This window comes from Corvus kubaryi, unplaced genomic scaffold (genome assembly GCF_017639235.1).
Source record: "Corvus kubaryi isolate FWS band 111438036 unplaced genomic scaffold, C.kubaryi_AGA036_p1.0 133, whole genome shotgun sequence".
NCBI lineage: Eukaryota > Metazoa > Chordata > Aves > Passeriformes > Corvidae > Corvus > Corvus kubaryi.
Window position 1 is genome coordinate 5,313,650 of NW_024580667.1, and position 14,310 is coordinate 5,327,959.

The 14,310-nt window shown below is 41.5% G+C and overlaps 1 protein-coding gene across 7 annotated transcripts in view; it reads right to left on the reverse strand.

Moving 5' to 3' along the window:
• SYTL5 (synaptotagmin like 5) overlaps positions 1-13,461 on the reverse strand; it is an 84,187-nt gene extending 70,726 nt beyond the window's left edge. For 3 of the 7 annotated variants that reach the window (XM_042035321.1, XM_042035332.1, XM_042035291.1), the window contains exons 1-3: positions 12,846-12,929; positions 12,455-12,576; positions 9,930-10,047 (exon numbers count right to left, since the gene is read on the reverse strand). Coding sequence is in view for 3 of the 7 variants with exons in the window: in XM_042035280.1 (XP_041891214.1) it covers positions 12,846-13,420 (575 nt within the window). In the remaining 4 variants the exon portion in view is untranslated. Of the gene's footprint in view, positions 1-9,929; positions 10,048-12,454; positions 12,577-12,845 lie in introns of all 7 variants that reach the window. The other 4 variants (XM_042035280.1, XM_042035268.1, XM_042035258.1 and 1 more) reach the window with 3 other exon arrangements.
• Between the last annotated feature and the right edge of the window lie 849 nt (positions 13,462-14,310).

Genomic DNA, 14,310 nt, shown 5'->3' on the forward strand with positions numbered 1-14,310 from the left:
AGGCTGTATAATGCACAAGAAGAAGCAGTAAAACCCAGGTAAAGCCTACAGTACAATTTGAAACTGCTGTTTGAAAGTTGAAAGTATAACCAGCTAAACATAACCAACATAGCTTTGTCTTTGCCACACGTGATTTATTGAATGAGAAGCACAGCCTTGTAAAGAACACACCTCAGGCTATTAAAAGCACATCAAAAGAATGAAATGTCCTCCTCCAGTGTGAGACAACTGTACTGGGAAACAAATCATTGAAGTTTCTCTACTGCTTCAAACTTAACTCAAAAGCCTACAGACCAACCCCAAAACAACAGAGGCTAACCTGATCCCTTTATCAACCTAAAATCTCTATGTAGGGGTAACTCAGGGTTAAATACTTGTTCAAAATAATATCTGAAGCCAACATTGTTTTCAGTACTTTAATCCATTACTGAGAAAATGGCAAGATATTTCTGAAATAATAGGTTAGATCACCCTTAGAAATCTCTTAAATAATGAGTCCTAGAAACACCAAGCCACGTTTTAGCAAATGGATTCAGATTCTCAGCCTCTCCCTCCACTCCTTCATCTCTTACATTTATAAATAAACTACCTGTAGCATTACTGCATAGTCTCTTAAAAAGAGAAGCGCAGCACATTACAAAACAATTCAGAATGGCAGATGGAAGAACTTTCTGGTTGAACCCAGCATTGTTTAGCAGCCTGTTTGATGACACAATTCTGCAGTGCAGCTGTGCCAGCCCATAGGTCAAACACAGTATGAACTCAGACATCCACAGAGAGACCACAGGATGCTGAGCTGTTTGCACACAGCATCCTCATTAAGGTGCCTGCCATAAGGAAACGTGGTGTTCAAGCAGGGAGCACCACTCCATTAACAACAGCAACAAAATTTTAAGCTTTCCTTGAATTAAATTAGAGCTTGAGCAGGTTTTTTTTGGTGCATAACAGGGGGAAAGGGTTTCAGGTTGAAGTGTGCTTTTCTATGGAAAAGATCAATCTTTAGAACATGGAGTTTTCCAACCAAGACAAGATTAACTTTGATATATTTTGGCTAAGTTACTCAATAGAATTTGGCAAACTAATAAACAGACACTTTATAGAAATTGCTTCATTTCTCAACATTCCATTTTCCCTTTTTCAAGGAGAATTTTACCATCAGAGATGCAGAGCTGTCAAATCTCATCTATAAGGTTCACTCAACTCCCACCTTAAGCTCCTTTATTGTTCAGTCTCCCTCACAGCAACCCAAGTGCCTTTGCCCACTTGCGAACAAACACATCTGGTCAGCTCACCACATATCTGCAGATGAGATAAGAGAGGAGGATAAAATCTGCTTTGTGGCACCACACCTTAACATCTCCCCTGATCATAGCCCACCAGGGAGCCCAATGCCCAGGTGCAGTTTCCCTGTGCAGATCCAACCCTTCCAAACAACCTGAAGGGCACGGGAAGCACCCAGCCCACAGCTCAGGGCAGAAGGGTTCCCACAACACAGCAAGGGGTACAAGCCTGTACATCAGAGGAAGAGAAACGAGAGGTTTGGAGACTGTGTGGGTCAAGGATACCTTGCCCACACGTGAACAAAATCTGATTTGTTTCACCAGGCCAGACTAGAATCTCCCTGGTATTCTTGGCAGATAAAGAGAGGCTGTCTCTGTCTAATCACTGAGGAGCTGTATGCAAAATGATCTCACATGTGGGATGTTCTTGTCAATTGTTTGTGAAGTGAGTAAGCCAGGATAGTCAAAATTATTCTGTTTAAATAAAAAAAGTAATAAAAAGCTTAATTATTTATACACAGCCCAAATGTTTGGGAACAGGGAAGTCCTATCCATGAAGGCAAAAGGAGAGGCACAATTAGATTTCCAGGTCTCTAGGTGTGGACTAAAATTGGTTTAATGAACAAATTCATTGCTCCTAGATGTACTAAGTGCAAGCCTTTTTGCTGTCACAAACCAGTTGACAAGAAGATTACTCATGACCTGCTGTGGAGACAAAGGGAACATATGATTGAACATGAAGTATATGAATGCTTTTAGATACTGGAACATTCCCTCCAGCCTGGAGAAGGAAGATTAGCTGACCACTTTGACACAGATTACTCAGACTACTCATTTTCCTGCTGCCACAGAATTGGGTAAGAAGGATTTAGACTGTCAGATTCAGCAGAATTCTGGGGAATACATGATATTTCATCTTATATGTTCTTTTGTATATAATAGCACATTAAACTATTCTCAAAATCCATGCACCAATTTACCTGCTCTGACATCTTACTTGTATTGAGCTCTGAAATTTTCATCTGCTTTTCAAGTATTCACTTCTGCTGTAGTAGCAGGCAAAGCTCACTACAATTCATTTAAAGGCATTTAAAGACAGATTTAGTATTACTTGGCTCTCTCCAACTCTTCAGTTGGATTGTGTCTCCTCAGTAATTTATTACACAGATTTCTAAAGTAAAAGTTCCATCTATATAAGTAATTTTCATGTAAGTTATTATAAAATCCCCAGATTCTTGGAAAGTCTCTTGAATGCTTTTGTTCTGTGATATATTGTCATGCAAATTATCAGTTCACCACTGCTCATGAGAACTCCTAAAACCATGCAAAAATATGGAAAGGGATAACCCTCCAACAGGAGCAGCAGGCTGGTACAAAGAAGAAACCATTGCCACCCAACACATGGAAACCACAGCAAACCTCTCAGCTTCTCTGTGCTTCTGCTTGCAGCCAGCAAAGAGAGAACCTCATCTCTTGCTGCAAGAGGATATGCCAAGGAAAAACACATCAGGGGCCACGAGGCTCACTGACATTATGGGTATTCCAGACATTTCACTAAAATGCACACGTTATATCAAATTGCTAAAATTCTCCTTTTATTTTCTGTGGCAAATAGGATCCCTCCTTTCTGGCTTTGCATATAACAGCAGGTGGGCCAGGAAGCCTCTCCATTAAAAACTAACAGGTTTTTTTTCCATTATAAAAGGTCAATTTCCTAATAACTTTGCCATGTTACCTATCAAAACTGAGGTTTTTTGCAATACTCACACTGATGTTTAGGACATATTCTAGATGAACATTCTGAAAAGAGCATGGAAGTGAACCCCACCACATGGCTTTACTTTGTCTTAGGTGCACACCAATTCCATTTTCACAAATTCATATACAAGTTGTAGGAGAGAGACTTCAGACTTAAAAGGATAGGAAACATTTTCTGTCACGGAATATTTTCTTGCAGATGCTGTTAAAATTTGTCTGGTTAAAACCATATTTTAAGCTTGTGGAGGAAAGTATAGCTCATACAAGTTCAATAAATACTTGCAAAAGCTACCAAGTACATGAAGACAGAAATTTCCTAATGGTCAAATTTGGGAAATTTTGGAAGAACGTGAAGGAAAAAACCCCAGCAAATAAACAAAAATGAACCACAACCACAAAATAAAATAAATACAAAATGAAAAATATACAATGTGCAAGATGTGTTGGGCAATATAATTGTCTTGGGGTGACTTTATGATGTGTATCCCATGTCGATGCCCTATGCCCAGAGCTGCTATAAGAATTGCTGGTTATGCCACTTGCAGTGCATCCAAAACAGCTAATTCCATCTGTTCTTCTTTTCTCAACAGAAGGGAGGTTCTTTCAAGACTTCTATAACCATCTTTGTCATCCCTTAAACAAAGAAATTGAAACTTCTGGAACAGCTGAAACTATTTGCTTAATTTAAAGAAGGAACACTACACACCAAAACAAATAATTCATTTGATGACTTTCTCATCTAAACTAATACTATAAATGGTGCAAAAGTTAATTAAACTATAGATTGAGAGAACAAGGCACTGAAAGCTAAGACCAACACCCTGGGGCATCAGTATAGAAGCAACTCCATGGGGGAGGTTTCACAGAATTTGGAAAGCTGGCTTTGAGTTTTAGACTCTCAAGTCTATTAATTGCAACAGACACAAATTTAACAAAGGAATCACAAGGGCACCAGTTCCATTTAATTTTTGATTGATGGAGAATTGTGGGGAGGAAAATGAGAGTATTCCTTGGTATTTTCTCCATTCCTTTTGTACTTTCTGGCATAATGTGAATGCTCTCATGCTTTAGCCTCAGAGAGCAAGAAAAACTGCGCTAGCACAGGTCATGAAACATCACTGCAATGTATCACAGTTAATAGTTGTGAGCCTTAAATACTATTTTGCTGTTTTCCACTTGGCTGACTGCTCTTCCTTTTTTTCTTTTTTTTTTTTTCCATTTTGTCACAGTTTCTCTCATTCCCACCCTACTTGAGGTCTCTAGACACATAAATAATTAAAGTTATTTAACGTGGGGAAGGTTTACCAGTATTCTGGCAAAGTAGTCACTCTGTCCTTAGTCCTCTACAGGAATAAAAGACTGAAGAGCAATTGTACCAGGGGCTCGAAAAGGGACTCCAAGGGGGAAATAATTAGACCTGTGGAAAACTATCTGGTTTTGCTAGAGCTCAAAGCTATTATTTCCTTCATGTTTCAGCCATTCTGACTGCAGGAATCCTTCTGTTCAAACTCACTCTAGACTAAAACCTACTCAAATCAATCCAGTTTAGATGTTTTTCCAATGCAGAACTGCCACAAACCTTGGAAAGCCTAATTTGATTTTCAAGATTGACATTAAAATCTACCCCCATGAATATGCACATCTCAGTTTTGAGTTTACATTAAAGATTGAGAACCACCAGCCTCCAGTTCTGCTCCCAGCCTCCAGCAGATTTCCAGATGTGCAGGGCTGCCCACGTACAACTGAGTGTCCACGAGTGAGGGAATGAACCATTTCAGTTTGTGTCTGGAAGGACACTAAAAGGGCTCTCCCCATCCATTATGCCAGACAGAATTCTCCATGAGATCAAAGAGGCCAGTTTGAACTGCTTTAAATACAGGGATCCAGCTCCTCTGGTAATACAAACTGATACAGCTCTGCTGAAGAAAGTGGATTGTCATTATATTGTTCAGTTGGGTTCAGCTCCATTTTTCATTTCCCTCAAACTCAATACTTTTAATACAATGTTGTGTTAGAGCTGTTAGAGAAAAATCAAAAGGTCTCAGGTAGCCAGGGAACTGCAATAAACCAGCACAGCCCCTGAGCACATTAAAGCATACTCTTCCCTCTGGTAGAATCACTGGACACCTTTTCATCCAAAAAGCATAATTTGTAGAATTTCTGCTTATTTCTAGAGAATCCAAACATCTCAAGTACCACACAATGTTTCATTATGACACCATCATGATTAGGCTGACCTCCTATTTACATTTCATTTTACATCAGAGTTTCAAAAGATAATGGGGGAAGTCTGTACCATACTGTGTATTTATCAAATCAACATTCTCAGATCCCATCAGGTATTAACTGCAGATGCTGCAGTAATAAGTTGGGTGCATCACTGTTGTAGAATTCCTTAAATAACAACAGAAAAGTTGTATTAATAGTCAAAGAATATAGTCATAGTCCCTTTATTCAAGCACACAAACATTTTATAGTACAAAAAGAAATTACATTTGGCTAATTCAAAAACATTTGCTTGACTTGAGACTGACCAATTGAAAGATTCTCGTTTTTAGGGCGCTGTGCAGTTGAACTGTTTCCCTTCTGCACTATCCATAGTCTCTGGTAAACAAAAAAGCATCAAACCACAAGGAACACACTTCAGTATTAGAGGTATTTTCCACTGCTATACTAAGATCTCTTCCAAAAGAGAAGGTTTCTGGCTACGCTTTTAAAAAAAACCCCACAAACTACTCAGGTATACGAGGTCCTTCACAATTAAACAGAAACCCACTGGGAGCAAAGAAACTTTCTAAACCACAAACACAGCTTGCTAATTGTCCCTGGCCCCCTGCTTATTCCTTGTCTTGTTACTGGTTATTTTGTCATTACAATTACCTATTAAACAACAACAACAACAAATCCCAAAACAAAAGTCTTACATTCCTATCTGTGTGAGGCTGCCACATGGTGATACATTATCCTGTCTCTCTTGCCATTACTCTGTTCCTTGAATGTCACAGTGAAAACCTTCAACCTGGTCTCATTCCCTCCCCATTAATAAAAGCCAGAAGTAAAAAAAGGGCATTTTTGATAATGCCAAAAATAAACTTAGTTTGAAAAAAGTGTAGGTTTGTACATGAGCTGTGGTCTAATGCCAGGCAGAATCAGTAGAATTGTATCAAGTCAGAAGACTGTCAAACAACACTGGGATTGCTTTTAAATTTTTGAGCCCTGGACAAACAAAAAACCATGTTCTACACACAGCATGTACAATAAACTGTTCCACCATAACCCACTTGTGCAACAAAAGTGCCCTCACTTTTCATTAAGTCATGGGGTTTTCATAGTTAAGATCAGCTGTTTGTGTGCTAGTGATACACATTAGCACACACCCCAAACAAACTTGAATCATCCATGCTATATGGTCTGATGGCTGGTTTTGGTATCAAATCAATTATGATATTGCCCAGATTTAAAGTTCAGAAACAGTTACTACTGTTTAAACATTATTTTTTCAATTAAAGGAAGAAAGGTCAGAAGAAAAAAGCTTTATTTGTTATATTGCTATGCATTTCAAGGTGGCCCATTAGAGATGTAGTGAGCCTCTGACTCTATCTGCAGTAGGTTTAAAATGAAGTTAATGAAATTAATCTGACTTTAGTAAAAGAACTGGCTCAGATCAACCCCATCAGAAACCAAGATGTGAATGAGTGCAGATGAGAGTGCAGAGGTTCAATTGACTGAAACCAGAACCTTCGTGATCTCAGAGGGCACAGGAATGGGACAGAAGACAGACTGCAATTGTTCAGAGAGAGGACTTTTACAGGTATCAATGGTCCAAGACTGTATCAAGCCTGAAGCTGAATTCTTAATTGCTTTTACTTCCAAACACAGCCTTTTCATGTTTGGAAACATGGAGTGGCAAACTAACATTAACATGTTTTCACAAAATTAATCAGAAGTGACCTCATAATTTCAATTCAGATATAAAGACTATGATGTTAATTATTTAGACACTTCACCGAGAAACTGCACTTTCAAAACTATTGCACCACAAATCATTTTGACATGTTTCTGCTCTCTTCCATAGCAGAAGTGAAACGTCATTGGCAAGGTTATGGTTTAAAATGATTTCATGGCAAACAGCAAATTCCTATCAAATCAGAGGTTGTCTCAAAAAAAATTTGTAAGAAAAAAACTTGATCAAGAGGAACTTCTACCTTATCATGGATGATACCATCTAAATAATTCCATTAAAAAGTCTCACAATCATAACCAAAACAAACCACTGCCTGAAGACATTCAGGAAAAACAGGAAATCCAAAGGAATATTATTTCTAGTGCCCAATGCTGACAACCCAGATACTGGGAGAATGTACAGTTAAATTTGCATGAATAAACTCCATTTGGGTTCTGCATCTGCATCTAGGAAGGCCAAAGCCAGACAAACATTCCCTAATGGAAGCACAGGGTTTACAAACACACCATGACACACAAAATTCCCACCCCTTTCCAGGGCACTCCTCACTTGCCCCAGCACCAGCCAGGTGACGCTTGTGTTTGCACAGGTTACTCACATTTCTCCGCCTTTCTTTGCTGCCATAATTCCCCAGTAAAGACAAAATACTAAGGAGGTACAGCCTTCTCCTTTCTTCATTTTCAGTCTTACCTAATAAATCGTTATTCTTCAGTGCATTAATCGCTATTCTCCTCCTAACTGCTTCCTACTCATCCATATTGTTCTGACAGTGAGGGTTTCAAAGCTAGACAGAGTTAAGAACTACATTCCCACTACTTTTTCCCCTCTAAACCTTCATATTGGTAGTAACAATAAAGAGAGCTCTAATGTGGATAAAGATGCCAACAGTTAAAAGACACTTTCACTACTGTAGCACCTGAATTTTAAAATATTTAAAAGGTTTAAAATGCATCTGTAGGAAAAAGGGCTAGAAATGCTCCTTGAGAGACAAATATACTTGCACTTCTACTCCAGAGCATGACTAGAGTCAAGGAAGCTGTTTTATGGTTGGCAACTGTGAAAAAACATTTCAGAAACAACAGCTAGTTTAGAAAACACTTAGAAAAAGTGGCTTCTGCAAGGCAATATTTCCCTGCAGGCAGCTGTGTTGGGTTTTTGTTTTTTACTATGAATCTTCAATGCAAAATTCAAATATGTTTCAAACCTACAGGCTTCAAGGACTGTCCCCATATTTCAGTCTTCTGAATTACTTTAAACAGGGTTAAGACTCTCCATTCCCCACACAAATCTCATGTCCTTGGCTGTGGATGTTAACACACTCCATGATGCAGTTGGTGCCACTGCTGCACTAATGCCTACAGTGAATGGATGCTAATTCCTAGACCATATCTTTATTTAATTGGATATTTATTTAACTGAAGCCTTCCAAATTTGCATGTGTGTTTAAGCACCTGTTAATCTTGGCATTATTAACCTATTTATTTTCTTAATATTGTGAGAATGGGAATTTGGATCCTTATTTCCTTCATTTTTCTGTTCCCTGATTCACAAGGCAGCAGGGATTTTGTGCAAAGATTCAGGAAAATGAATGAGGTTTTAGAACCAATAATAAGTAGAACTTTTCCCAACACTGACCTTCTCTAGAGCTCTGCAATGGCTGCAGAAGCAAGAAGGCAAGTTCAGATTCAAAGCACATACAACTGCTCGAAAAGCCATCAGCTGTGTCATGCAGTAACTGCAAATGAAAAATATAATCTCCAAGTGACAAATGGCTTGCTTTCAAACACCACTTTTCCCCAGATACTCAATAGCAGAATCTTTGGAAACAAAGTTCCAGTGGTTGTGGACATTTGCTTCCACATTATTCAGATATCACCTGTAACTTTTGAATCATGCACATAAAAAACCCCAAACCCAGACATCTCCTTCAAGTGCCACTCTCCTGTTCAAGCTCTGGAAACACAGTGGTGCTGTATACAATTCCTACATTGTCTCCATCTCTGTAGGTATTATATAAATTATATACAAATTTGGAGACCTTTATGCTGTGAACATGTTTTCCTCTCATCTGTGGATGCACTGCTGCTTATTCAGCTTGCCAGGGACAGCTGGTACAGGTGAAAGGTGGCAGAGTGATCCAGAAGTCACTGGACCCCCAGGGCAGACAAGATTATGTCCAGCTGCATGCAGATCACAAGTCATCCCCATACATAATGCAACCACTCCTAAAAAGCACAGGCTGTGGTGAAAGGTAATCTCTCACACGAAAAAAAGCTATATGCCAACAATGAGGGATGCCACAGATAATTTAAGTATTCCAGAGATGCTTTTAAGTGAAGATGCAGGGAAACTCTCTTCAAAATAAATAAAATGCTCATTTAAGGAGCTTCCCGTTAATACTCATTTGTGGAATATAGTTTAAACCACAATGGAATTTTCTTTCATTTCTGGTTCCATTTCTGTTTCTAAGCAATACAAAAAGCATACCCAGGGAGAAGTTACGAAGAAAATAAAAAGGTATAGATTAGAGTAATTGAATAATGAAGAAATATCAGTTCAGGCAGAGAAAGATTAAAAAAAAAAACAAAACAGACAAATTCAGTTCTCAAGCAATTGATTCTGTTCTGAAGCTGTGCCCCAGCATATGGAAAGCCCCACAAAATGGGGCCACTCAATCACACCTTGGACAGACTAAGAGATGAGCTTATATCAGTTTTGGTTTGGGGTTTTTTGTTGTTTTTTTTTTTTTCCACAGCAGAACCAAGGTGTTTGGAACAGAAAGAATGCAGAAAGCCTCATTTTTATACATTGTATGTACATGTCTATATGTTCCTTCAGTATAAAGGATTGAGAAAACTTGCTCCAAAATCCAAAGAAATACACACGTAAGAGCTTCCTGCTCCTACCACAAATTACCCCCTACCTACCGCTCTTGGAACCAAATCCATGCTGGTCTTCAAGGTCTACTCTTCCCACTCTGCTTGCCTATTCTGCTTTCCTATGTTTCCAGGCTCTGGGACAACAAACACATGAGTGTGCTCATCCCTGGTATGAATGAAGTTTGATTAGAAGGCAGAGTAAATGTAGGCAATGCAAAAGGCAATAAAACACTGGGAAGCAGTGCTCAGTCACAACACAGTCCTGCACTGCAGATGTCCTCAGCCATTCTTCTAGCAAACACATTCCCTTCCTCCCTCCACCCCACAAGACCAAATGTCCTATTAAGAGATGGTAGTTAGTCATCAGATATGAAATTTATCTGTCTTGATAAAGAGATTTAGAACATTATGTAATAAGAATATGTTTTGCAGACAGGCAAAAAACTGGGTGACTGCACCGTCACATTGAAAATTGTTTAATAAGATCCTTCATGCTTATTGCCTTTCGACTGTAAGAACAACAGCTATAGCCCAAAATTCACATAGAATTTTGGTTCAATAAACATTTTTCCATCCCTAAAGAACTTAATACTTCAACTACCATGAAATGTATAAAAGTCAAACAGGGTAGTAAGTATTTCTTAAGGGTAAACATAGTACTGAAGGCTGCTTAGAAATGTTAGCATGTTAAATAACTTCAAATGTTTAAACACTTTGATATTGCCTGGGAATTGTACCCACACCTGAACCTTACAAACCACATTCCTCAAACCTTACTCAGATTTATGAATAGCAACTCTCATCTTCCAGAACTTCCCTGTAATTGCTTAGATAGAAAACAGAAATAGGGAGACACGTGGATCTAATTGCACTTGGGAAATAATTTATATTAAAGATACACAGAAAAATATACAGTGAAAGTCTAACCATTGGTATCACAGAAACACAGAATGGCTTGGGTTGAACCTTAAATTTCCCCTTCTTCCACCCCTCCTGCCATGGGCAGAGACAGCTTCCACTGGATCAGGTCGCTCAAAGCCCCACCCAACCTGGCCTTCAACACTTCCAGGAATGGGTCATTCAGTTTGTCTGGCAACCTGTTCCAGTACCTCACCAACCTTATGGTGAAGAATTTCTTCCTAATATTCAATCTAAATCTACCCTCTTTCAGCTTAAAGCCATTACCCCTTGTCCTATCACTGCATGCCCTTGTCAAAAGACCCTCTCCAGCTTTCTTCTAGCCCCCTTTAAGTACTGGAAGATGCTACAAAGTCTGCCCAGAGCCTTCTCTTCTCCAGGCCGAACAACTCCAATCCTCTCGGCCTGTCCTTGTATCAGAGGTGATCCAGCCCCCTGATTATCTTTGTGGTGTCCTCTGAACTCACTCCAGCAGGTCCACATCCTTCCCATGCTGGGGGCCCCAGACCTGGATGCAGCACTGCAGGTGGGGTCTCACCAGAGCAGAGAAGAATCCCCTCCCCAGACCTGCTGCCCACCTTGCTGTTGATGGAGTCCAGGACACATTTGGCTTGGTGGGATGCAAGGGCACGTGGCCAGGTCATGCTGAGCTTCTCATCAATCAACACCCCCAAGTTCTTCTCCTCCGGGCTGCTCTCAATATTATTGAGCCCTTTTACATCCAGGAGGTTGGGGGAGCAAAGGAAAGAGAGAATGCATGACATGTGCTCTCAGAGATGATGCAGCTTTCCTGATTATGCACCTAATTGAGGCAATAAGGGTTCATTATGATCACTTGTTCTGGCCTCCCCTATATATAGCCCATAAAATTTCCCCATACTAAGTCCTGCTATAAAGAAACCTGCCTTTAGAAAAAAAGTCCCTGGTTTAAAGTTTTTTCAGTGACGAAAAACTAAGACCTTATTAATCTAATGAGTGCTTTTATTTATAAAACTGCACCCTCTGTCTAGCCTCAGGATATCCAACTTCAAATTTCCAGCACTGGCTGTCCTTAAACTCTTCCTTTCTTGAGTAAAGAGGCCATTCCTCACCTCAACTTTTTTAGGCAAGGATCCAATTCCTTCTTTCTTTTGGATCCACAGAAAACAATGTATGCTCCAGACGTCTTTACTGCAAGGGGCTTTAAAATGCTTAATGAGCTGCACCTTGAGCAGCTCTCTCAGCTGAAGTGCATACAGCAAAACAGTAACACCCGTGCATTTCACAGGTAATTGTCCCACCTGCTCCTCTATCCTCTCAAATTCACTTAAAGGGCTTTTTCCCTGGCAGTCACGTTAAATCTTTTCTGCTAAGGCTTTCCAAGAATCACTAACTCTGGGGTGCAGAATCCCTGACTGTTCCCATTCCACACTTGGAATACTGAAATGAGTGGTGGTTAGCTGCATTCAGTAGCTATCAAGCATCAGAAACTACTATGTGAGGGGTTCTCAGCCTCCATAATTTATTCTTTTCTTTGTACAGTCATAAAATAAAAGCTATACATTACTGTATTTAAGAATAAGTAACTATAATTTTTAGAGCAAAAACATGGAAGAAAAATCCAGGCATCGCACGGCAAGAGCCGATCTTCACCTGGGCGCCACAGAGCCGCTCACCTGTTCAGTGGCGAAGAGAACAACTGAGAGCCCGTTCTTTACCATCCCTCTCACGGCACAACAACCCCAGACGGCATCAGTGACCGGCGAGATCCACCACCCTGAATTTTCACAGCAACACGCTGCAGAAGGCATTAAAAAATAAAACCGAACCAAATGTGCAGGCATCCCCTATCAGGTTATTAACACCAAAAGCACCCGGTCTCCGCGGGGGGAGCCGGGCCAGCGCAGCCCCCGCTCCGGGCAGGGCTCCGGCGGGCGGGTCTCCACTGGGACCGTGCCGCAGGCTCCCTCCTCGGGTCCTTCTCTGGGGGTAAAGAAAAGGGAAAAAAAAGAGAACAAAACCAAAACAATCCCCCAGACAAGTCGCTATTAAGAATGACGGACTCACCAGGAACCTCGGCAGGAGAGGGAAATCACGTACCAGCAGCAGCACCGCTGCCGCCGCCGAGGGCTGCTGCTGCTGCGAACTCCGCAGCCCGGTGGGGCTGGGAGGTGAGGTCCCGCTCCCGCGGGCTCGGCTGCCGGCTCGGGCACGGAGCGCACAGCCCGCACCGAGCACGGACAGCCCCGCGCTCGGACGGGGCACGGGCGGGCTCGCAGCGACTCCGCAGGTGCAGCCCCCGACAGCCGAGCTGGCACCGCTGCCGCCCGCGCCTCCGCGCTGCTCCCGCAGCCCGGGGCTGCCGGCGGTGGCTCCAGCCCAGCCGTCCCTTCCGGGAGCGGAGCCGCCCCCACCGCGGCCCCCCGCACCTCTCCCGCTGCCGATCCGGCCCCGCGGCCGCGCTCCCGCAGCGCCTCTCGCCGGCCGGGAGCCGGGGCCGCCGTCCCGAGCTGCCGGGAGCGCTCCCGCAGCGGCACCTCTCCTCCCTTCTCCTGCTCTCCTCTCTCTCCCCGTCTCTTCCTTCTCCTCGCCCTCCCCGCTCCCCTTTCGCTGCCCGCCCCGGGGTGCCACCGCCGTCCCATGCAGGGGGGACCGGTGGGGACCCACTCGCCAGGTTAAGTCACCCCATCCTTCCGACGGGGTTGGGAAGGGTGCGCGTCCCGTTAGTATCATCTCCTAGTTTTCAGCGGGGTTTCAGTGGTGTGGAACTGGCAGCTCAGGGGGCGATTCGGTGATTTCTCAGAAATGGTTTGGAAAGGGAAAAAACACGGTATTTACTTTACAGTTTTATGGTTTTTCAACCTTTAATAAATAATAGCTGTATCTGCACCGGATTAGGGTAGAGTCCAAAAGGTAAAACTGTATTTAAGAGTGTAATAAAAGGCACTTGTCATAGCTGTCCTCCTTACACCTATAGGCAACGCTTCTTAAGGTTTATGATCATCACTTCCAAAGGTTCAAGTGAGCTGGATTTATCAAACACGTACAACTATTACAAAATATTCCAAAATCCAAAAATAACACAGCGAAAACAGCATCTCAATCCATGCAGATGAATTGAATGATTCATTCACCCTCAGGTACCTGAAGAGCTCACACAGCAGGCACCTAAGAAAGATAAGGAAACTCATTTAGCACTTACATGCACTTCCTTACTTGTTAAAATACCATTTTGAAATTGGAGCAATAAACAGAGGTAGGCCACATGAAAATACTTGAGCCTTTCTTTTTCACAGCTGTGAAATTTTATCACTTCCAAAAAAGTCTGATGCATACAACCAAAATCTCCTGCTCAGCTTTCACATAAAAATTTTAGCATAAAATTTGCTGTTTATGCACAATAGCAATGGAACGTTACTCGTTACCCACAAATAATTTTTTAAAAATTGATGAGTTTGTGTTATTCCAAACAATAGATGTGTTGGAAAAATTTTATTATTGGGAGGTACAATATTTACTTGGCTAGTATATA